Source organism: Erythranthe guttata, chromosome 1 (genome assembly GCF_056151865.1).
Source record: "Erythranthe guttata isolate IM_541 chromosome 1, IM_541, whole genome shotgun sequence".
Lineage (NCBI taxonomy): Eukaryota > Viridiplantae > Streptophyta > Magnoliopsida > Lamiales > Phrymaceae > Erythranthe > Erythranthe guttata.
In genome coordinates, this window is record NC_142533.1 from 1,340,560 (window position 1) to 1,364,916 (window position 24,357).

General features: G+C 35.8%; 5 protein-coding genes across 7 annotated transcripts; 4 read left to right on the forward strand and 1 right to left on the reverse strand.

Annotated features, from left to right (window-relative positions):
- Positions 1-228: 228 nt before the first annotated feature.
- LOC105975274 (ABC transporter G family member 32) lies at positions 229-7,926 on the forward strand. Of its 3 annotated transcripts, none has more exons than XM_013000453.2 (24): positions 229-873; positions 1,176-1,296; positions 1,430-1,518; positions 1,600-1,684; positions 1,876-2,035; positions 2,138-2,214; positions 2,325-2,375; positions 2,677-2,767; positions 2,856-3,157; positions 3,256-3,534; positions 3,627-3,943; positions 4,031-4,191; positions 4,304-4,407; positions 4,601-4,760; positions 4,907-5,029; positions 5,124-5,218; positions 5,310-5,642; positions 5,732-6,022; positions 6,107-6,190; positions 6,280-6,413; positions 6,509-6,736; positions 6,894-7,065; positions 7,149-7,403; positions 7,489-7,926. In XM_013000453.2, the coding sequence occupies exons 1-24, from the start codon at positions 602-604 to the stop codon at positions 7,759-7,761; spliced, it is 4,257 nt and encodes a 1,418-aa protein (XP_012855907.2). In that variant the 5' UTR covers positions 229-601; the 3' UTR covers positions 7,762-7,926. The 3 variants fall into 3 exon arrangements, with proteins under 3 accessions (XP_012855907.2, XP_088671571.1, XP_088671573.1); XM_088815445.1 differs by having other exon boundaries at positions 232-873; positions 1,883-2,035; XM_088815447.1 differs by having other exon boundaries at positions 561-873; positions 2,329-2,375.
- Positions 7,927-7,938: 12 nt separating this feature from the next.
- On the forward strand, positions 7,939-12,402 carry LOC105975275 (Pentatricopeptide repeat (PPR) superfamily protein). The gene is made up of 4 exons (XM_013000454.2): positions 7,939-8,493; positions 8,577-9,783; positions 9,886-9,946; positions 12,265-12,402. Exons 1-3 carry the CDS (start codon positions 7,956-7,958, stop codon positions 9,902-9,904), a joined length of 1,764 nt encoding a protein of 587 aa, XP_012855908.2. The 5' UTR covers positions 7,939-7,955; the 3' UTR covers positions 9,905-9,946; positions 12,265-12,402.
- On the forward strand, positions 11,766-14,899 carry TIFY8 (TIFY domain protein 8). Its single transcript, XM_013000456.2, has 5 exons — positions 11,766-12,460; positions 13,007-13,197; positions 13,271-13,683; positions 13,795-13,882; positions 14,447-14,899. The coding sequence occupies exons 1-5, from the start codon at positions 12,250-12,252 to the stop codon at positions 14,639-14,641; spliced, it is 1,098 nt and encodes a 365-aa protein (XP_012855910.2). The 5' UTR covers positions 11,766-12,249; the 3' UTR covers positions 14,642-14,899.
- A 3,172-nt stretch (positions 14,900-18,071) lies between these two features.
- LOC105975145 (gibberellin 3-beta-dioxygenase 1) lies at positions 18,072-20,094 on the forward strand. Its single transcript, XM_088815472.1, has 2 exons — positions 18,072-18,641; positions 19,276-20,094. The coding sequence occupies exons 1-2, from the start codon at positions 18,136-18,138 to the stop codon at positions 19,847-19,849; spliced, it is 1,080 nt and encodes a 359-aa protein (XP_088671598.1). The 5' UTR covers positions 18,072-18,135; the 3' UTR covers positions 19,850-20,094.
- A 724-nt stretch (positions 20,095-20,818) lies between these two features.
- LOC105975390 (paramyosin-like protein) lies at positions 20,819-23,505 on the reverse strand. Its single transcript, XM_013000587.2, has 9 exons — positions 23,319-23,505; positions 22,934-23,038; positions 22,470-22,646; positions 22,138-22,217; positions 21,991-22,030; positions 21,783-21,890; positions 21,624-21,704; positions 21,410-21,532; positions 20,819-21,109 (listed from the first exon to the last, which is right to left on the reverse strand). The coding sequence occupies exons 1-9, from the start codon at positions 23,331-23,333 to the stop codon at positions 21,029-21,031; spliced, it is 810 nt and encodes a 269-aa protein (XP_012856041.2). The 5' UTR covers positions 23,334-23,505; the 3' UTR covers positions 20,819-21,028.
- Between the last annotated feature and the right edge of the window lie 852 nt (positions 23,506-24,357).

Sequence of the window (24,357 nt, forward strand, 5' to 3'; positions counted from 1 at the left end):
GTCTCATGGGGTGATTGTAATTGCCGATACTACAGGGACCTTAAAGTTATTTTAGCATATCTCAAGGGTGTAGGTGTAATTTTCCCAAAAATTAAATCAGGGGGGAATTTTGTGCGAATAAAACAACAAGCGGTGGTTTTTAGCAATTCGATATAACTCAGGGGTCTATTTGCAATAAACTCTTAGAGTTTATATACACAATATTAGTAGCCAAACACAGTCTTAACCACTGCAACCAAACTCTTCGTCATCTTCACTCGTATTTTTTTCCCGCCTACTGTAATCTACCATGCACAGATTTTCCTCGGTTAATTCTTCTTACCAAGAAATCTGTACGATTCACGTTCATCCCTTAAAGAAGAACAGAAGAGAGAGAAAGAAGATTGATCGAAAGAAAATTATTACAGAGCATTCAACAACCCCCCTTCCAGCCTCCAAAGTCGTTGCCGATTGACCCAACCAAAAAATCCCACCCAGAAAAAATGCTTCATCCCCACAAATTCAGACACTCAAACTCTTCTTTAAAGCCTCCTGAGATCACACATAATTTAATGTTCCTCAAAGTAATTTGGGGTTGTCGAGAAAAACCGAAAAAAAGGGCATGTTTGCGATGAACGGATTGAGTAATGGTGGTGGTGGTGGTACTGATCGCGGTGAATACGATGAGGGTGTTGTGTTGGCTGCTTTGCAGAGGTCGTGTACTTACGACAGAGCCCGGGTTGCGCTTTTTCGCAGTGTTGATGGGGAGCTGTCGTTGGTTGATGTTCGTAAAATTAAGAATGCTGAGCATAAGGAAGTGCTAGATAAGTTGGTCGGTGAAATTCATGAAGATATTGAGGGGTTTTTCGGGAAAGTTAGGCAGAGATTTGATGCGTAAGTCCTTCGGGAATCTCTATTTTCGGTTCTTGATTTTTACGCCCGCTACCTGTTTGCGTATTTGACTGAACCAGTTAAAAATTTACACCAAGTTAGGGAGTGTTATTACTTATTACAATGTTGTATCAAGCTTTAGCATACTCATGCTCGTGTGATTGCCTTCGTGTTTATTGTAATAAGGCTGCGATGTATTATTCGTTTTTCTTGTCCTTCTCTGGTTGCAAGACGATTTATAGTCTCTTTTTTTTCTTTTTTGGAAAGTGTTGCTGGTAAACGAATTTTATGCATGTTACTTACAGTGTCGGACTAGGATTTCCAAAAGTCGAGATACGGTTTCAGAATCTTAAGGTCGATGCATTAGTCCACGTTGGAAGCAGAGCTTTGCCAACCATACCCAATTTTATTTTTGACATGACTGAGGTATGCATGTGGACTACAAATATCTGATAAGATTTTTTATATCTGAATTTTAAATTTTTTTATCTGACAAGCTAAACGAGATTTTTGTTCGGGATTAATCTGATTGTATCCATGGAAACACTATAAAATGCAGGCTTTGTTGAGGCAACTTAGGATTGTCTCTGGAAGAAAACAGGAGTTTTCTATACTGAAAAATATAAGTGGTATCGTAAGGCCTTCAAGGTATAGTGAGAGCTTCTCTTCAATGAAAATTTATTGTATAGTCCGTCATTTCTCGATTCAATGACTGAGGTTGTTATTTAGGCTGACTCTGCTTTTGGGTCCTCCAAGCTCTGGAAAGACAACGTTTCTTTTGGCTCTTGCAGGTCGTCTTGCACCCACTTTACAGGTACCGCGACATGTTATTTACGTTATTACCAAAATTTAGCAAATGTAGTTATTCAGCACAATTAGCTTGTGAATTGGCACTCCGTTTTTGTGCACGGGATATAAAGTTATTTCAATTGGTCTTTGTGTTGATTTGTCTTCTCTAGAAATTCGTGCGTATTTAGTTCTTATCGATGACCCCTGCTTCTGAAGATGTCAGGGAAAATTACGTATAACGGACATAATCTAGACGAGTTTTCTCCTCAGAGGACTTCATCATTTGCGAGCCAGCAGGATTGGCACATTTCCGAGATGACTGTGAGGGAGGTTCTTGAATTTTCAGGACAATGTCAAGGCGCTGGATTCAAGCACGGTAACAGCAACGAGGCATTGTTACCAATTATTTCGAATGATTACTTTTCATGTATTTTTCTTATCTTTTACTTAAACTCGGTGCGTAACCATTGGCGTGCAGAAATGCTTGTCGAACTTCTTAGAAGAGAGAAAATTGCTGGAATAAATCCAGATCAAGATCTAGATATTTTTATCAAGGTACGCATTCTTCATCGATGAAATCCGTGATTAGTGTAGCTTACTTTACTTCATTTTATTTTTGTGCAATTGCCAATATTCCAAGTGCTGAAATACTTGTTTTCTCGTAGGCAGTAGCATTGGGGCAACAGACAAGTGTTCTTGTGGAATACATCATGAAGGTGTGCCTGAAAAAGGATCCTCGATTTTCTGATTTTTGAGAATAAGACCATTAAAATTTATTTGCTAAATATTGTTGCTATTATTCTTGATTAATCTTTTTCCCTATGTGACTGCCTTGAAATTCAATAGATGTAAGCACATCTAGACATCTAGACAGCTTGTATAATCACGTTAGTCCCTATTATATAATCAATATATCTATGATGATAGCTTGTGTAGTTAAAACAAGGATAATAGTTCCATCAATTTGTTCTTAATTTTCCGGACATTCTTATTTATTGTTCTAAAATATCTGTAAAGATTTTAGGATTGGATATTTGTGCTGATACATTGGTTGGAGATGAAATGCTTAAAGGGATATCCGGGGGCCAAAAAAAGCGGCTCACTACAGGTAGTTACTCTTACTTACTTTCACGGTGCTCAATTTGCTGCTCTAAGAAATTACCAGCTTGAATAACTAACGTTATAAATATCGGCAGCTGAACTGCTTATGGGTGCTTCTAGGGTACTTTTCTTGGACGAGATATCAACCGGACTAGACAGCTCAACTACCCACCAAATAATCAAATATCTTCAGCACACAACTCATGCTCTTGATTTCACGACATTAGTATCTTTATTGCAACCGGATCCCGAGACTTACGAGATGTTTGATGACATCATTCTGTTTAGCGAGGGACAAATTGTTTATCAGGGACCACGTGAAGATGCACTCGATTTTTTTGCATTTATGGGTTTCAAATGTCCATCTAGAAAAAATGTTGCCGACTTTCTACAAGAGGTAATTGTTCGGACTTTTCAAGCTTTTACTTAAAGCTACACTCATTGGTTTTTTTATTAATCTTGAAATTTATTTTTCTCTTGAAATTTCATGTATAGGTAATATCTGTGAAGGACCAAGAGCAGTATTGGTTCCGCAATAGTCAATACAACTATGTCTCTGTGGCGAAGTTCGTAGATAGTTTTCAGTCCTTTCGTGTTGGTAATTTATTGTCTATGCAGTTAGCCACTCCATTCGATAAATCTCTCAATCACCCAGCTGCTCTGTTCACCGAAACTTATGGTGTAACAAGGGCTAAGCTTCTGAAGACAAGTTTATCGTGGCAAATGCTACTACTGAAGCGAAATTCCCCTGTTTTTGTTTTCAAATTCATCCAGGTAATTAATAACGTTTTACGTCACCCTGTTTTCTGACTACTCTGTTCTGCTCTAACTGTTTTTTTTTTTTTTTTTTTTTTTTGCGTTTGCAGCTCTTCCTAATTATTTTGATAATGATGAGTGTGTTTTTCCGGACAACTATGCATCATAATACTCTCGACGATGGAGGAGTATACCTTGGTGCACTTTACTTCGCCATAGTTATGATTCTTTTTAATGGATTTATGGAGGTTCCAATGTTGATAGCTAAGCTGCCTGTTCTTTACAAGCACAGAGACATGCGGTTTTACCCTTGCTGGATATACACTCTTCCCTCCTGGATTTTGAGCATTCCCCTTTCACTTGTAGAATCTTTTCTGTGGGTAGCAGTTACATATTATGCAATTGGCTTCGATCCACAAATAACTAGGTACTCTTTACTAAGTCCTCTTAATTCTTTTCTTTCCTCTGATACGTATACATATATGTCAAATTGAAACATGCTTATGATGTACAGATGCCTTCTCCAGTTCTTTTTATACTTCACTTTGCACCAGATGTCGATAGGCCTTTTCCGAGTGATGGCATCATTAGGGAGAAATATGGTTGTTGCCAATACGTTTGGATCTTTTGCTTTGTTGGTTGTTATGGTCCTTGGTGGATTTATACTTTCGAGAGGTCATAGACGATGCCCTTTACTTTCTACTTAATTAACCGTAATACCTTATTATAACATTTGTTCGATAAGTCTGCTTTATTTGATTTTTGGTGCAATTTTTAAACTGAGCAGATAGCATCCCTGTTTGGTGGATATGGGGTTACTGGTTCTCCCCTATGATGTATGCTCAAAGTGCAGCTTCGGTGAATGAATTTCTTGGCCCCTCGTGGGATAAGGTATACATACATGTAGGAATTTAGCAAAAACATTGGTACATTTTTTTAAGTAAAAGGAAAAATATGCTTGAATCACTTCCCGTAATTGAGGTTACTTGATTCCATTATACGGACATTGTTACTTGTTCTATCTCTTATCAGTTCTTCGTCTTGTTCCCGTGTGTGATAACACGTTTCCTTTTCCTTACGATAGAAAGCTGGAAACGATACTACTTTGTCTTTGGGGGAAAAGTTGCTGACGGTCCGCAGTTTGTTTCCAGACGACCATTGGTATTGGATAGGCGTTGGAGCACTACTTGGATATACAATATTATTCAACACACTCTTTACTGTGTTTCTGACTCTTCTAAATCGTAAGTTTCATCCCAAAAAATTCTCATTTGTAATCCATACTCAAGTTGGAGAAAGCTCCAAGATTGCATGAAATTTACTATAGTTACACACTGAAGTACAGTTACTAAGGACTTGTTTTGTGAAATTTGGACCAACTTTTGAGCAGCCCTAGGGAATCAACAAGCTATTATTCCCACAGAGGACCATCACGACAAAAACAGTGGACGAGAGAGTGAATCTTCCATCATTTCTTTCGGAGAGTTCTTGCAACATACACACTCTTTCACTGGTCTGTAAAATAAACACTACCTGTGACTTTAATCTCCGTTTTTCTTGATTTGTCACTGTGGTCTTGTTCTTATTTTCCCCCCATCCCTTGGCAGGCAAGAGTTTCCGAAAACACAAAGGAATGGTTCTTCCGTTTGAACTACTTTCCATGTCTTTTAGCAACATCAGCTACTACGTTGATGTTCCTCTGGTATATCAACACCTTAATTTTTTTTAGCAAAATTCAAGAAAAAAATTATTTCTGATAGTTAAAGATCCTTAGCTGTTTCATCGTTTTTTAGGAACTCAAGGGGCAGGGTTTACAAGAAGACAAGTTGCAGCTACTCGTAAATGTAACCGGAGCATTCCAGCCTGGCGTGCTTACTGCATTAATTGGTGTGAGTGGTGCTGGAAAAACTACATTGATGGATGTTTTATCAGGCAGAAAAACGGGAGGGTATATCGAAGGTAGCATCTACATTTCGGGATATCCCAAAAATCAAGAAACATTCGCAAGGATTTCTGGCTACTGTGAACAGAGTGATGTTCATTCCCCATGTCTCACTGTGGATGAATCACTCGTATTTTCTGCTTGGCTCCGATTATCTTCTCAGTGTGGCTTCCCTATTCAGCGAGTAATTTCTTGTTTAATTTTTCTTCTTTATTTTGTTCGTGTAGGTTTTTAAATTTTCTCCTCTTAACTTGTGGAAGTATTATTTTGCAGGCTTTTGTGGATGAGGTTATGGAACTAGTTGAGTTAACTCAGTTACGCAGAGCACTAGTTGGTGTACCGGGAGTAAATGGCTTGTCGGTGGAGCAAAGGAAAAGGCTGACAATTGCGGTCGAGCTTGTTGCCAATCCTTCAATAGTTTTCATGGATGAACCCACTTCAGGGCTCGATGCCAGGTCAGCAGCCATTGTGATGAGAGCCGTGAGGAACATTGTGGACACCGGTCGAACAATAGTTTGCACTATTCACCAGCCCAGCATTGATATCTTTGAATCTTTTGATGAGGTGATTCTTTTTTCTTTCCTTTTTAAATACTAATAAGTTATCTCCACCTGGGGATTTCATTTTTAATTCTCACTTTTGTCCCAGCTTTTACTAATGAAACGAGGCGGACAGCTGATCTACGCGGGCCCACTGGGCAACAAATCTAACAAGCTTATTCAGTATTTTGAGGTGAACCATTTTGGATTTGTTTTTTAATTCTTTATTTTAATATAGTACTGATCTTGTCACAAATTCTTTATGTATTCAATTTTTTCTAGGCTATTCCAGGAGTTCAAAAAATAAAACCTGGATATAATCCTGCAGCTTGGATTCTTGAAGTTACGTCTCCAGGTGAAGAAAATCGCCTAGGTTTGGACTTTGCAGAAATTTATCGCGGATCACTTCTGTTTCAGTAAGTATCCGTTTACGTTTTCGAAATGTCAAAATTTGGAGAATCATTTTCTTTTCTTTCTAAAAACATTTTTTTTAATTAATTCACAATTTTAGGCAAAATAAGACTCTGGTTGAGAGTTTATGCAAACCAGATAAGGATGCAAACAAATTGACTTTTCCGAGCAAATATTCCCTCTCGTTTTTCGGTCAGTTCCTAGCATGCTTTTGGAAGCAGAACTTGTCCTACTGGCGTAATCCACAATATACCGCCGTACGCTTCTTCTACACTGTTATCATTTCGTTGATGTTTGGTTCAATATGCTGGAAATTTGGTTCCAAAAGGTGCGTCTTAACTTTCTCATACCAAAGTTCTGCATTCCATATTATCATGTACTTATATTCATTTTGCGCAAAGATTTAATCTTTAAATAGCTGCGTAAAGATAGCAGCTTGCAAATTAAAATAAATAAATATTCAATCTAGACAAATTACTCTACAGGGAATCGCAACAGGATATATTCAATGCCATGGGATCCATGTACGCAGCTGTTTTATTCATCGGAATCACAAACGCATCTTCTGTGCAGCCAGTCGTCTACTTCGAAAGGTTCGTTTCGTACAGGGAAAGAGCTGCAGGAATGTATTCATCACTACCATTTGCATTAGCCCAGGCATGGTTTTTTTTTTTCATTTTTTTCTCGTTTCTAGGCATTATATTTTCCTTCCAACGTTTCATTTAAAATCGGTTTTGCAGGTCGCAGTCGAGTTACCGTACGTCTGCGCGCAGTCGATTATCTACAGCGCTATCTTCTACCTAATGGCGTCTTTCGAATGGAACGTATACAAGTTCCTTTCGTATGTATACTTCATGTACTTCACATTGCTGTACTTCACCTTCTTCGGAATGATGACAACTTCCCTTACTCCCAATCACAATGTAGCCGCTATTCTTGCCGCACCGTTCTATATGATGTGGAACCTTTTCAGCGGCTTCATGATTTCTCACATGGTAATAAATCAATTTTCTTCAAGACTCCTTTTTTTTTTTTTTTCTTATAATTATTAATTTTTTTCGAATTCTTGCTTTTTCGTAGAGAATTCCTGTATGGTGGAGATGGTATTACTGGGCAAATCCAATAGCATGGAGTTTATATGGGCTTTTAACAGCACAGTATGGAGATATGAGTGAACTCGTTAAGCTGAGTGATGGAGTCAACTCAGTGCCAATTAAGCAGCTTCTGAAAAGCCAGTTTGGTTTCCGACACGATTTCTTGAGCATTGCTGGTCTTATGGTTGTCGGATTCTGCGTCGTTTTCGCCGGAACTTTTGCTTTTGCTATCAGATTCTTCAACTTTCAGAGGAGATGATTTTTTTTTTTAATTTTTTTTATTTATTATAATTTTCAGAGGAGATGATTTTATTTATTTAATTTAATTTTTGTGATGGATTAAATTATAATTGGAGAAGCCAGTCCCATTTTTCTATTTGTATATAAATAAATGTATTTATTGATGAGTTTTTTACACCGGAAATTTTTTCAATTTGAACCACCACAAATCAAATGCATGCAGTAATAAACATACGCCGCCGTGTTCTCCCTCTGGTCGCCGCCGTCAGACTCCTCTCAGTCTCCACCCAACCAAACTTCACAATCCCCATCCCTTCCCTTCTGAAACGAACCCCTCCAGAGCAACCACCGCCGCCGCCTCAAAACCCTAGTTCCGCCGCCGCCGCCGCCGCCGCCTCCGACTTCACTCGCATTTCCGAAGTGCTGTCAAACCCCGCCATCCAACCCGGTCCGGATCTCGAACGTGCCCTAACCGCCGCGGAGGTCGATCCGAGCTCGAATCTCTTACTCGAAGTATTCAATCGGTTCGTTTCCGCCCCGAAACCCTTGTTCACGCTGTTCAATTGGGCCCGCAACCGGCCCGATTATCAATTCTCCATTGCGGTTTTCAATGCCGCCGTCAATGCTCTCGGCAAGGCCCGAGAATTTGACTCAGCCTGGTGTCTGATTCTCGACCAGGTTAATGCAGACCCGACCCGGCGACCCGATTCCGATACTTTCCTCATCATGATCAGAAGATACACACGCGCAGGTATATATCTATTTACACACAACGCAATTTCGATTCTACTTTTTAATTTTGTTTTTTGCGTTGTTGTATGTATTTTTGGACAGGTTTTCCCCTGGCAGCCATTAGAACATTCGAATACGCAACCAGTTTAAATTTCTTCCATAGTGATCCAGACACAGAAAACAATCTGTTCGACAAACTTCTAGACTCCTTATGCAAGGAAGGACACGTTAGCACAGCCTCACAGTACTGTGAAAATCGCAAGACAAAAGATCCAAGCTGGGCCCCACCTATTCGCGTTTACAATATTCTACTCAACGGATATCTCCGATCTCGAAAACTCAAACACGCAATGCGCTTATGGGAGAGCATGAAGAAAGAGAAAGTCAAGGCAAACGTTGTCACGTACGGGACCCTCATAGAAGGATTGTGCAGGCTCCGCCTTGCTGACATGGCGATCGAGCTGCTCAATCAGATGAAAACCGAAGGCGTAAAACCAAACGCAATTGTCTACAATCCGATAATCGATGCTTTAGGTGAAGCCGGCAGGTTTAAAGAGGCAATAGGAATGCTTGAACGGTTCTCGATTCTTGAAACTGGGCCTACTTTATCTACTTATAACTCGTTGGTAAAGGGTTTCTGCAAAGCAGGGGATATTGTAGAGGCTAGCAAGATTGTTAGAACTATGATAGATGATAAGTGTTTGCCTACGACTACAACTTATAGCTATTTCTTTAAGCACTTTTCGAAAACGGGTAATATCGACGCGGGTTTGACCCTCTACAAGAAATTGATCCGGGTAGGGTACGACCCGGACGGACTTACGTACCATCTGCTGTTGAAAATGTTATCAAAGGAAGGGAACGTGGAATTTACTTTGAAGATTGTTAATGATATGAGGGAGAAGGGATTTGATTTGGATTTGGCTTCGAGTACGATGTTAATCAACTTGTTGTGGAGACAACATAGGTACGATGAGGCTGCGTTCGAATTTGAGGACATGTTACGTAAAGGCATTGTTCCTCAGCACATAACGTACACGAGGCTGAGTGAGGAGATGGAGAAAAACGGGAGGGGTGAGTTAGCACGAAAGCTCCATGATTTGATGAAACCGGTTACTCGTTCGACAAAGATGCCTGATACTTGTAAGGAATCAAGAAGTGATGTAATGGAGAGAGCTGAATTGATGTCGGATGTTTTGAAGACGTGTAATGATCCGAGGGAGCTTGTGAAGCAGAGGTACCAACCGGAGAATGATGTCATTAGTGCGCAGAAATTGACGGAAAATATTCGGAGGAAAGCTGAGTTGAGGTATATGAATATGATCACTTCTTCATTTTTTTCTTCCTTATTATTAAATTTAAAATTAATTATAGTGGATTTTTTTTTTAATAATTTTTTTGGTGTATTCAGAGAAGCAATTAGAGGATGAGTGGAATTGGATTATCAAACTCGTGCAGTACTTCTTCTCCAGGTACTTCTTGAAACTGTGGTTCTTGGATAATTTGGCTTCTATTTTGTTTGGATTGGATCGGAATTAACAATTTCGAATAATTTCAAGTTTTTTCTTGAAGTGAAAAATTAATTCCAATCCAGTTAAAAAGAAATTGAAATCGTAATTTCGAAAATTGGAATGATAATTTTTTTCCCCATAATTGGAAAATTTCAGATCGAAATCGGCATAAATCGATATTTTAATTGTAATTTTCGGATAAAATAATTATGATTTTTCTAAAATTAAAAAATCGGATTTAAAATTAGAATCTAATTGAGTGATCCTCGAGTGTTAGTGTGTTATATTTCCATTTATTTAAAAATAAAATTGTTTATGAGTTTGACAGGAATCAGTATAGTTGGTTTTTGGTGGGTTAAGGATTTTATTATTTAATTATTGAGATGTGGAAACTAATTATTGCCGGGCCCATTTTAGTCTTTTTCCGTGGATCATAATTGAATTGGATCCCCCACCGGGCCCAGCCCGATATGCTGCTTCTTATCCCATTTTAAGGTTAAAAAAAAAAATATAATTTCTCCATAATAAAAAAGTTTATTAAAAAATAAATATCAAGATTTTAAATTCTAAAACAAACTCCAACTATTTAATTTTTTTTTTAAATCTTTCGCATGAATTAAAAAAAATATTCTCTAACCTTTAACAATTGTAAGTAAAAATCTTATGTAATTTAAAAGAGATTAACAAATTCATTAAAGGAATTACAATTAATATTTTATATCACTATATTATATTAAAATATTTTATGAACCCTAAGCATATATTTTGTGGTGAGATAGTCAAAGCTGCATTTAATTAAGCATATATTTTGTTATAAACCCAATTATACCTAACTTATTGTTTGGCATGAATTCGTACAAGTTTATTAATTTAAAAGAAATAATATTAATAAAGTGTGTTAGCAAAGTCATAATTGGTACTCTAATCAAACGGGCCAAACAAGCTCACGGATTGTCAACAAAGATAGCGATTTCTTGAGTTTTTATTAATTAATTTATTATTATTATTTAAAAGAATATAAAAATGTAATAATATAATAATGTAAGAGCGAGAATTTAGCGGACAAGTAAAGAGAATCTTTGGGTGAAGATAAAATAATAATAATATAATAATATAATACAAAGGAAAAAAGCACGAAGGCCGATGTGAGAAAACGACTGCTGAGTAATGGGCCGATTCATATATATATATTATATATATAGAGAGAGAGAGACAGATACAGAGTGGTTACAGTCAACATATGTACTCAAAACACACGCACTCTCTCTCTCTTTCTCTTTCTCTCACACATTTTTTCACACACTATGAAGTGAGAGAGAGAGAGAGAAAGAAAGAGAGGGAATCAGCACTGCTACAAAATTCCTTTTCCACTCAACACTACACACCAAGAACCCCACATTGCTTTGTTTATATATATATATATGAACACACCTTTTCACCCACCAAATAATGTAAATTAACTGATGAAGATAACTTATGATCTATATTAAAACTACCTTAATCATCATTAATTAATAATTTCACAGAAAATGATTAATTCAACTACTTATACTGTTTTTTAAACACAATCATCAAACAAAGATTCACACACTGTTTTTTAAACCCCCAAAAATATTCCTATATTTGCAGATTCAAACCCTGTTATAAACACACACACAAAAACCTTCACTGTGTGTGCTTTTAGGCAAGAACACAAAAAAAGACCCAGCATTAATTCTTTCAACAAAAGAGAACCCACTTAAGAGCTACTAATACATTACGCATCCACCATCATATATACATATATATAATATATATATATATATATACTTGTGTGCATATATCTAGAGAGAGAGAGAGAGATTAGAGAGAGAGAGAGATACTGCCACTATTATTAAAAGAAGAAAGCACATTTGTATCTGTGTGTGCCAGAAAAAAACTTTCCCTTTTTTTATTTACTGTCCCTCTCTCCCTCCCCATCTTAAAAAACCTGTGTGTGATTCTTCTCTTTCCTCCTTTTCTTTTTTTATTTTCTCTCTCTAGAATTCGTGTTTCCCCTATTTTTAGCTTTTCTCTTCAAACCCCTCAATCTACAACCTCAAAGCAAATAACCCCCCCTTGAATTATTAATTTGTTTTGTAAAGACTCAGCCTTTAGCTGTGAGCTTCATCTGGGTGGTGGTGGTGGTGGTGGTTATGGTGGGCGTTGTGAAAATGCTAAAAATGTAATATTTATTTCTTTTTTCAACATATATAACTGACCCTCACGTTCATATATATACATACATGGCTCATGCTCAGAGCAACGGTAAGAACAACAAGGCAAGTGTTGGTGGTGTTAATGTTAATGCCGGTGGAGATTCTGAAGTGAAGCCCACCACTTTTCATGATTTTCTTGGAAATAAGGGCCAAGGTCAAGATTCTGCTCCGCCGGCCGTTGGAGCTGGCCGCCCGCCGCCGGAGGTGTCTCCTTCCGCCACTTCTGATCTGGGTTCTGGTAAGAATAATGGAATATATGACATCACAAGTCACAACCCACTTTCTTGAATTACTATTTGAAGAGTGGTTTAGATTTTTTATTTGCAAGTTGATGTGGTGACCTAATATCTTGCTTATCAAATTCCAAATGGGCACTCAACATTTATGCATTATTTATTATCCTTTTCTTGCCTCAAATTTGTGTGTGTGTGTGTGTGTGTGTGTGAATTTGGTATGTACTTTGGGGCAATGGGGTGGTTTAATATGAAGTCATTGGTGGAGCAGTTTGTTGTACCTATTTCCTCTGTGTGTGTATATGGCCAATTGGCCATTTTAATATGATAATGAGTTACTTTTTTTTGTGGTAATGTGTTGTCTTATCTCTTTGTTTCTCTGTTTTATTTGCACACTTCTTTTCATTTTGTTTGTTAAATTTGTTCCCTTTACAAAGATAAGTGGTCAAAATTGAATTGCGATCCAATTTTCGACGCTGCTCTGTTTCGAGATTGTCAGTTACTACACTAAATTGTAGTTTTGACAGTTCTTTTTTCATCAATTATGTTAGAAAGACGCGTGAGCAATCATTTGGAGGGAATACCGTTTTACGGATCGAGAGGCGATAATATCACGTTGCCCGAAAGTAGCAACAGATTGACGGGCAGTAAACGAAGCAACTCAGATTCTTTTATGATGTCATCAAAAGATAAATTTCCACCAGGGCTAGTAGATTCACAAGACAACCACCTTTTAACTAAGGTGCATCAATTTTTTTTATTTTTTCCTTTTCTTTTTCTTTAACTCAATGCTTACGCGTTTTGTGCTATCTCAGCTGTTACGATATTCAGGGGGAGAGCGCGAAGAACCATCTTTCGGTGTGCATCAGACGAGGCCAATTTCAGCCTCGTTTGCATCTCAGTTATCCACCGGTGGCAGAGTCGAAATTAATCACTCCAAACGAAACCCTAATTCCGTTATGCAATATCCACCACGTACAGGCCAAGTGATGCCGTTCAGCTATCAAGGCCCGTCGAATAGGTTTAAAGAAACGAATGTGGGCCCCACCCAAGTGTCACAAACAGCTGCCGATGAAGGATCCAGGACTGGCATTAAAGGATCCGGAATTTTGAGCTCGATTAATAATGCAAGTGGATCTATGAGACAGCCTGCTGGAGTGCTCATACGGAGTGGCAAACAGAAATCTGGCGTTAGCATTTCCGAACCGGAGTCGTCTACTACGCCCAGGTCAATTCAGGACTCAGGTTCTGTTGTTGTGTGTTTTATTACATAGGATTAGTTTTGTCTGAAATTTGAATCAAGATTAACGAATGTGTACGTTTCTTATTCTTATGACAGTCACCGTGGAATGGAATCAGGTGGTCGTCAGATGACTATATTTTACGGTGGTCAAGCGCATGTTTTCGATAATGTTCATCCAAATAAGGTCCGTTTTTTTTCCTTTATAGCAATTTTGCGAAGTTTGGTTCGTTTAACTATTTTAATAATCTTAATCCTCAAAATTGTGAAATTTCAAAACAATTTATTTTGGAACTCTGCTTTCTTTATGTTAGCATCGTATTATTTTGTGTATCGACTAAAAAGTAGTCATAAATGGTATGTTGCTGATTTATTACTTATTTTGTCTGCTATTCTGTTTCACATGCACTAAATAACGTAAACGGACTTGTTAAATAACCTTTTATGCTAATTTAAACAGCAAATTCATCCCTAATTCCCTATAGTTACGATGGATAAAAAACATGCGATTATATACCGTAACTTTATTTGTGAAGTCTTGTTCTTATACCAAGCATTAATATCATTAAGCTATATTTGAACCTTGGATTTTTTTACGAAAATACCAAAAATCAATACCTAGTTTTTCATTTGATTTTTGAAGTAATAAAACATGAAGGAAATGTTTGTAAGAATAAAATCTGTATGTAGAGTCGAATTGATGATTGAAAACTTATCTTCGTATTCGTTACCGGTTTTGAATCCACAACAGGCAGATGTCATAATGGCATTAGCTGGATCGAACGGAGGATCTTGGTCAACTACCTACACTCCTAAAAAGTCAACAGGTAAGCCGTCGACCGGAGAAAATCGTGATAATGATGTCAGCATTGCTGTACTGAAGGAGTTGCAAGGGAGGCCCTCTGATAAAGGGGACTCTGCCCGAGGTTTTGGCTCTGCTGATTGACGAAAAATATCTTGTCCGAACATTACTCCAAACAGTTCGTAACGAAGAATCTGATTTACGAGGCGAAAAAGAATGCACATTGAAGTTTGTTTTCTTTCTTTCTTGCGTTTTGGTACGACGTTTTCTTGATATCAAGTGCAAGAAATAGTGGCATGGAACTGGATATATGTTTAGGGCAGCATTTTATAGGGGGAAGCAAATGTGGAAACTATTGAACTCGACTTGATTCCCATTAAGCAGTAAGCACTTTATTTTTAACGGCTCCAAATCTTCAAAATCGTGCTTGCGATTTTACGAGCAAATTGCATACCTTGTTTTATATTTAGGACAGGCTCTCATCTCTCAAACGTCGTTGAATGAAAAAAAAGATAAAATAAGAAATGGCAAATTGTGGCCACCCCTGAGTTATGGCCAACTTATAAAAGAACCCCTCTTGTTTGGATAATTACAGTCACACACTTCTTTTAAATATTTTTTACATAAAATTTATGTAATTGTGTTATTTATCGAACCAAATCTTATATCCAGTTCGGTAAAAGGTTTGAAATGTTGGCGTACCGAAATTTTGGTACGGTTTTTTTTACTAATTTAACATCTCTAAATTTTCCTCTAGAGGGGTATTTTCGTAAGATAATATGAGGGGTGGCTGTAATTACTCAAACAAGAGGGGTTTTCGTAATTTAACCATTTAGATTGACCGTAATTTTCCGTATTAAATCAACATTTTGAATTTATCATGGTTCATTTTAGGGTAAATTTTACGGCCACCCCATGAGATTAGCTCAAATTACGAAAAAATACGTCCACCCTTATGGTATTAAATTTACTTATTAAATGAGGGGTTTTTCGTAAGAAAATATATAGTTGAGGGGTGGCTGTAATAAACTTAAACAATAGGGATTTTCTTCTCTACGTAATTTGGCCTTACCTCGGGCGGTTACAGTAATTTCTCTTAATTTTAATACTGATTTAAAAAAAAAAACTTTGTTTTGATTTTATTTATCGATCATTATTATTATTTAAGAAAATAATTCGACTTTTTTTTTAGTAAATAAAATAAAAACGAAATAGGTTTTATTTCAAATTAGATCAAGAAAGAACGATGCTGATAAGTGATAACAATCCACTACGTATAACTCGGTGGATGTAATTTGAAGTCACACATTTAAATATTATTTATTATATATATAATTAATTTCCCAAACGGTTAAGGTAGTATCCAAAATATGCTATAGTAAACTTCTTCGTTGAAGACAAAATAATTAATAATTGTATAATCATTTTTTTTAATTTAATAACAATACATCCAAAATGTAGCAAATGGCCATGGAATAGAATATTAGCCATCCCACACCACTATATATAATATTATATAGAGTAAATTGCAAATACTACCCCTGTGTTATCTCGAAATAGCAAAAACCCCCCTGTGATAAATAAACTAGCAAAAACCCCCCTGTGAAATTTAGTCAAAGGCAGAATCCCCCCCAGCTGATTTTTTAGACTTGAAATGGCAAAATTGTCCATCAAAATGTATTTATATATATACATATTATATGTATATTTATTCTTTTTAATTTATTTGTTTAGAAATTAAAAAAAATAGTAAACAACTAAATTGATTATTTTTTAAATAAAATAATTAAAATATTTATAAAATATAAGAATTTATTAATTGCAAGACTCCAGGGGTATTTGTGTCTTTTTATATCAAGTCAACCCTCAAATAGTTCCATAGGGGGGTTTTTGCTATTTAAATAATTTCACAGGGGGGTTTTTGCTAGTTTATTTATCACAGGGGGTTTTTTGCTATTTCGAGATTACACAGGGGTAGTTTTTGCAGTTTACTCATATTATATATAATATTATTAATTAAATTATCTATCTTAGTGTTTTTATCTTTGTCTCATTAAACACACTAAAAGATAATTATAGCATGTGACCAGTCCTTGTGCGCCACCAACCATGATTAGTAGTATGAACTAGTTGCAAACCACCAACACAAATTGACAAATACACCATTATAATACTATAATTAGTCAAATTTAATGTAATTTATAGTGCATTCAGTACACACAAGCGCTCACGGCATTCGATTGTGGACCGACCGTACTCGGGCTTCCCTAACGTGGACAATTGATGATTGCTCCAGTTGAGAATTGAACTCGTGATCTTGGCTCTGATACCACTAGTAGACCCTCATGTGTTACGATTTTTCCTAAGATCAATTGGTATCGGAAAAGGCACAAAAACCTAGTCTTATAATGCACTCAACACATAGAGGCGCACTCGCAACATTCAATTGTGGGTTGCCCACATCCGGGCCTTCCCATATGGCCAATTGGTGTCAAACCCAGACTAACATAATTTAAATTCAAATTATTTGATTTTGTGTTCATTCGGTAATACCATACCGAACCGTACCCGTATTTTGGTAAATCGAAATTTCGATACATCGAAAATTTAAACCGTTTACCGAACCGAACTATTTGGTTTGGTACGTTTTTTTTTATCGAATTAATTCAGTGTCTTTTGTTCGGTACTGGTAAAATTGAAAAGATATTTTAAAAATGTATTTTTAACTTCTTTGACTTTAGTCGATCATGGAAAACAATAATTGTCAATAGATGCTAATTTGTAAGTAATGGAAAAAAAATCAATATTTCGATATTTGATATATCAACATCACTATCGAATACCGAAATTCCAAAAATATTTATCAAATACAAAACCGAATTTTCAATTCGGTTCGATCGGTTTTACCGGCTAAGCGAACAACCCTTCAAATACCCTTCAAAACGTGTGCGAAGACAACCTCAAAAAAATCCAAAATTGACAAAGGACAACACTCAGTCCATGCGGCCGCCCAGGCCACGTGTAACACAAATCAAGTGCCAAAATACAATATTAATAATAATAATTAATAATAATTAAACCTAAAAAGTTTTACCAATATTTAATTTTCCACGGAATTCAAATTCTTCCGTACTTAGAGGGTGTTTGGCTAAGCTTATAAGATGTTAAAAGGAGCTTATAAGATGTTTTAGAGCTTATAAGCTCTTCCAAAGTGTTTGGTAAATTTTTAGAAAAAGATCTTAATTTTTTTTAAAATAAGCTGTTGGAGAGCAAATAAGATCTTTTTAAATAAGTACATCTACCCCACCTTTTTATTTAAGATCTTTTAATGGGTAAAAATAGGAAATAAGCCCATTATCCAAACACTCTAAAAATTAATCCTAAAAATAAGATGTAACAGCTTATCAGCTCTTAAAACATCTTATCAGACGTAAGAGCTTATCAGCTGTTTAAAATAAGCTTAGCCAAACACCCTCTTAGTTAATTACACTTTCCCTCCCTTTCAAATTACTTTTTAAACACCACTTTTTTTTAATTAAGCAGATTACATTATTTTATTAATTTATTCAAAACAAAGACAACCGAAATTAAACATAAATGGAGACACTCTGAAACCTTATTCACAACGAAAAAAAAAAATGGCGACTACTTCTCTCTCCCACGTATACACAGACACCCACCTCCACTACACCCACATCGTCCCTCTCGATTTCGCCGCCGTCGACGATCTGCCGGAGTCTCACACGTGGGCCAATACCCACCCGACACGTGCCGCCGACCATCCCGGAGGAGGAGGGGGGTTACACTTGCCGGCGGCGGTTCCGACGATCGACCTGCGATCTCCGACCGCGGCGGCGCTCGTGGGGGACGCGTGCCGGGAGTGTGGGATGTTTCAGGTGACGAACCATGGGGTTCCGGCGGGACTCGTTGAGGATGTGGAGGCGCATGCGCGGCGGCTGTTTGAGCTTCCGGCGGAGCAGAAGCTGAAGGCGGTTAGGGCGCCGAACGGCGCCACCGGGTACGGGGTGGCGCGTATATCGCCGTTCTTTACGAAGCTGATGTGGCATGAGGGTTTCACAATCATGGCTGGGTCGGCGGTTGAGCATGCGAAACTGCTTTGGCCACTTCACTATCAGGAGTTTTGGTAAGCTCCCATGCACTATATATATATATATATATATATATATATATATATATTTTTTTTTTTTTTTGTTAAGCAAATTTTAATTTAGGAGTTCCACATAAAAATAAACACAAAGATGTGGGAATTTTTATTCTTATTAAAAAAAATAGGATATGGAAAATTTTAGTGCACCTATATGATTAGATGCCGGCTAGCTGGTTCTTTATCGTAAAAAAGAAAAATAATAATAAATAAATAAATCGAAAGTCTATGGAGATTCGCGACTTCATTAATATTGTTAATTAATTCCCTTCTTCTGGGAGAATTGGCTGTATATATACCTCGGGTTTTAAATTTTCAAAAATATATATATTTTGTAGAATCTTTCAATCTTAATTTAAATAATAATAATAAAAATAATAATATTAATATTATAAATAGTAAGAATAATAATTATTATTGAAATTAAATATTCTGTTTAAAAGATTTTTCTTCAACGCATTTTGCTTTTCTGGCAAAATGGAAACAAATTAGACATGTATGATGTATATATAATTTGTAATATTTATATATATATAATTAAGGCAATTAATTAATCATGTTATTAAACTACATACTATGTAATTAATAAACTTTTCTCTAATTAATTTTGCAGTGATGCAATGGACAATTATCAAAAAAAGATGAAATCACTAGCCTACAAACTCTTCCTCATCATCCTCAAATCATTGGGCTACGACGAAGACAATCAAGAAACGAGTTTACTATCGGCTTCTCTTAACCAATCCGAGGGTGCACTGCAGTTAAATTCATACCCTAGTTGTCCAAACCCTAGTCGAGCGATCGGGTTAGCCCCACACACGGATTCTTTGCTTCTAACAATCCTTCACCAAAACGACACAAACGGCCTCCAAATATTCCGGGAGGGCGGTGTGGGGTGGGTCCCGGTTACTCCATTGAAAGGAGCCCTGGTGATCAATGTAGGTGATCTCATGCACATTTTATCGAACGGGTGTTTCCCCACGGTGTACCACCGTGTGGTTCCGAACGAGACTAGGCGGCATAGGTTTTCCGTTGCGTACTTCTACGGGCCTCCGGCGGATTCCACCGTTGCACCGCTGGTGGCGGTGGGGCGGCAGTTTCCTCGTTTTAGGGCGGTGACGGTGAGAGAGTATATTGGTCTCAAGAACAAACATCTTGAGAAGGCTATTGGTTTGATTAAGATTTGATTTTTTTTTATTTTTTTTTTGTTTGTTGATATTGTTGCATTTAATTTTATTTTTTTTGGAAGTGGAATTTGTTATCTTAGTATAATATATTGTGATGGAATTGAATTTGGAAATTGGAAAGTGTTGGTAATTATTAGGGTTTTGAATAAAAACTATATGAATAAGAATTAATTAGTTTTTGTGGGAAATTAAATGGATATATTTCGTTGACCATGAGAAGAAGTAAAGTAGCTACAATTTGTTGACATTAACTTATGTTCAAGTACGTGCACGTATTAAATTGGGAAACAAATTGTTAAATTATTATATAATAATAATAATTATTATATAATAATAATAATTATTATATAATAATAATAATTATTATTATATAATAACAATTATTATTATTATTATTGGATCATATTATAAATCGTGTTCATCTTATATTATATAAAAGTAACCAATATATGTATCTCTATTCTCTACCATTAAGTGGAAGTTTACAAGAGTATTATTATAATTAATTAATGGACATTATAAATCAAGATTTACTTCATTCATTTGAGAATAGGACAAAATTAAGAGTGACGTCACTATTTACGTTAGGTTCAGTTTTGGTCAGAATGTAAGTTAAATAAATAATCAACGATAATAGCATACAAAAGACAAATGTTGGATTAATTAATTAATCAATTAATTAATTGCGATTACGTAGTGGAATTGAATTAATTATTCAAAGTCTTGTCACGACCAATAAGTCCAAATATTGACCACTTTTAGCTCTGTTTCCAATCTCCCAAACTATAGTTAATAAAGAGATTAACATAATCTAATTTTCCATAGTGTGACAAGATTGCAACTATAGTTTGCATGTGACATTTTACTTGATACTCTTCACATTTTTTGAAGAGTTTTTAATAAGTGCTTTTTACAAATTTCACGCATAATTACACACCTACATACACACATACGCAACCACACACGCGCACGAAACAAAAATATGATCTCAAAGAATCATGGAACCCGAAAAAAATACTTTTCTACAACCATCGGCAAAGACGTAATTATAGTATTTCCAATACTTATTTATCAGAATTATTAGGAACGATTTTCGAATATCATCTCACTCGGATTTAGGACTGATTTACAAAAATCCCATTGTCATTGTCATTTAATTCCAAATATTTCTACAAAAAACTATTTTTGTTTATCTTGGTGAGGAGAAGGTCCATGCTCGCGTATCTGCGCCCGAAGCTTCTCATTCCGTGCACATTCTTCCTGGAAATATATATGTAAGAACTTTTATATGAAATTAAAAAGAATGATTTAACTTCAGATTCATCAAAATATAGAAGCTCAAAGATTGTATGTTTATATAACAAGATTGAATATGCAAACGCGTACGAGGTGTGTTCATAGTTGTGTGATCTTCGTTAGGACAAAACTAGGATAGATTCTGATAATAATGCCAATAATTTTTTTTCTTCCAATTATCGGACCAAAATCGTCACGCATATGACAAATTTCCAATTGTTCAAAATACATTTGGTTTAAATTCAAAATTTAGCATTAGTGTACCTGGAAAAGTTTCAAGAAAGACGAGCACTGTCTTTGCTGTGAAATTGCAGCTGTGTAACTCTCTTTAGTATTATCATGTGACTTCTGTTCTGATTGCAGCGCCAGTTGCACTTTCTCGAGTTTCTGTAAAATTAAGACATCAGCAAAAAAAAAAAATCGTCAAATAATTCATAAAATCTCGAGTGATTTGTCAAGATGTTGTAATAAGTTATACCTGTTGGGTTCCGTTTAAAATTCCCTCAAGAGAGTTGATCAGTTTTATCCTTCCATCAGCACTAGTAATAGCATTTTGGAACTACAAGAAATCAATGCACATATATTCGTAAATAAATAAATAAATAAAATACTAATTCTAGTCTTCCAGAAGCTTCACCTGCAAACTGATTGAGTTCAACAAAGATGTTTCCTTTAGCATCAATTCTCGAATCTCCAACAAAGCATTATATGTATCGTAGTGCTTACGGGTGTTTACAAGCTTTTTCTAGAAAATAGCAAGTGCAGGTACAGTTCAGCCTGGTATAAAATCCAATAACAATGAGGATATAAATTATGCAGCAATTATTGAATTCCAACGCGTTTACCTGAATTTGAGTATTAAGTTCTGAGAAACGGAGTTCATACCTGCATTACGAGTCACAAATTCAAAACTAATAAATAAGACTAATCAAGAAAGAATATTTCGGCTTTACTTTCAAAAGCAACAATAAAGATTGTTCGAAGGGTACTACTGTATTAATTCAGCCTGCGATGGCACTTCGTCAAGCTGTCGCTTTAGCGACACAATTGATCTTAACTTTGTGGCAAGTTCCTACCAACAAATTACGAAATTAACCATGTCACAAATTTTATCCTTAAATTTTGTGGACAAGCTGAAAAAAACAAAGTGTAGTTTAAAATAAGCTGAGAGCAAAACAAGTTGCCGCATTTCAAGTGAAGTTAATGAAAATGCATCTGCTGAATATCGCTGCACAGAAATCATCTAACGACATTTACGACAGTGACGACCAAAAATACATAAAATATACATATATAAGGTATTTATATAGATTGTTCATCTAACCTTCGTCAGCAACTCCAATCTCTCACTAGAGTCTTGAAAAGAAGGATGAAACTCGAAAGAATCTTCGTAATTTCTACCACTATGCAGCCTTTCATTAAGCGCGTCAACTTCTTGCTGCAATCTAGAACAATCTGAGCTTCGTCGAGAATTGATTTCAGATTCTTGATTATCAAGCGCCTATGGAAATCCAATTCAAGATTAGCCATAGATAATAATCCGATCAAGCAATGTAACCGCAACAAAGAAGGCAAACGAAACTTTTGAAAGAATACGATAGTTCTATATCTCCCTCCATTTTACACAAGTGTTTTTACAGAGTGGTAAAACTACGCAGCTCAGCAAATGCAGGACGTGCACAAAAAACCAGTATCTTTTCGTAAATTCGATAACACACATAAGGAATTTGCAATAACAATAAAAGAGATTGCTAAAAATACGGGCAAAAGACGAAAAAAGACAACAACCTTCAAAGACTCCAAAAGTGATACTACTCTCCACCCCATCGAATCAGGATATTCTCTGTCGATTCTTTCGCGTAGAAGCCGCACTTCATCCGAAGCATCAGCCTCCTGTTGGTTCGGGAGAATTAGGTCAACCAATTGCAATTTGCAGGTAAATGAATTTACTTATGATCTCAAACGAAAATGTCATTTACATTTTAGATAATTAACAAATTTACTGAATCAAAACAAACAATAAACGTATGTTCTCCCCATTAAAGCAAACAATTAAGAAAATGGAATACGATTAAGCGCCTCTGCAATTGATGAAGTTTCTAAACCCTTAAAAAAAACCCATTTTTGGTTCATGCAAGCTTATTTAACAAGGCAATAAAGGGATCGAATTTACCGTATCTTCCGCCATTTTTTCTTCTTCTTTAGCAGCTAAATCCAATTGTCAGCTGTAAGCCTGCGCCGATGTTGAAATCAGTTTAGTAGTAAAGAGTGTATCATATGAAGAGGTTTTTGTGGGAATCTCGGAGATTCCGTTCGTTTATTTGGAAATTAAAGATTAAGGTCTGTTTGGATTTGGAATTAAGTAAAAATTAAGTTGGATCAGATCTATTATGGGCAAAATGGTCATTTACACTTTTCTTAGATCTACTTGCAACACTAGGGGCCCTTTTGGTTTGCATTATTAGGCATGATGGGATATGTTGTACCCAATAGTACAATATTTGGTTCACAGGTTTTGCCATCCTTGATATCCGGCCCCACTGATTTAATCACCCATTTGATTTATTAGTTATCAAGCCAATTTTGACTTGACAGTTTATCCCTTCAATTATCCCACCATTACACCCATGTGAATTTTCGAAAATACCCTTACATCATACAAAAATTACAAATTTATAAAAAAATAAATTAATTTATATTTATATATAATTTTGTTTATCTCCTATTTTGCAGCCATTTTTCTTCTAATTATTTTAACACTAAATCTCGGCTAGCACAATCATAATCTACTATATCTATATTTTTTTTTAATTATTATTGTTATTATTTTATCTCCTATTTTCCAGCCTATTTTCTCTAAAAAAATTTGCTTCATTTATTTAATGATCAATTTCATATTATGACAATTAAGTTTTAATTTTTTTTTCAATGAGTTTGTATTATTAAATTTGTATAAATGTTAATGTTGTTACCGATATTACTAATAAAAGGGCTTTTTTATCTTATTTTTTATCTTATTTTTCATTTTTTTTTTCATTTTTTTCATTTTCATGATAAAAGCACATTCTTTTAAGAATGTATCTATTTCTAGCCTTTTTTTCTTTAGTTAAGCTACCTTTTAAGAATTTTAGTAATTCAGGTTTTATTTACAGTAGATAGAAGCATTTTTTCAAATTGAGCAATTTTGTCTAATGGCATTCGATCGCAGAATC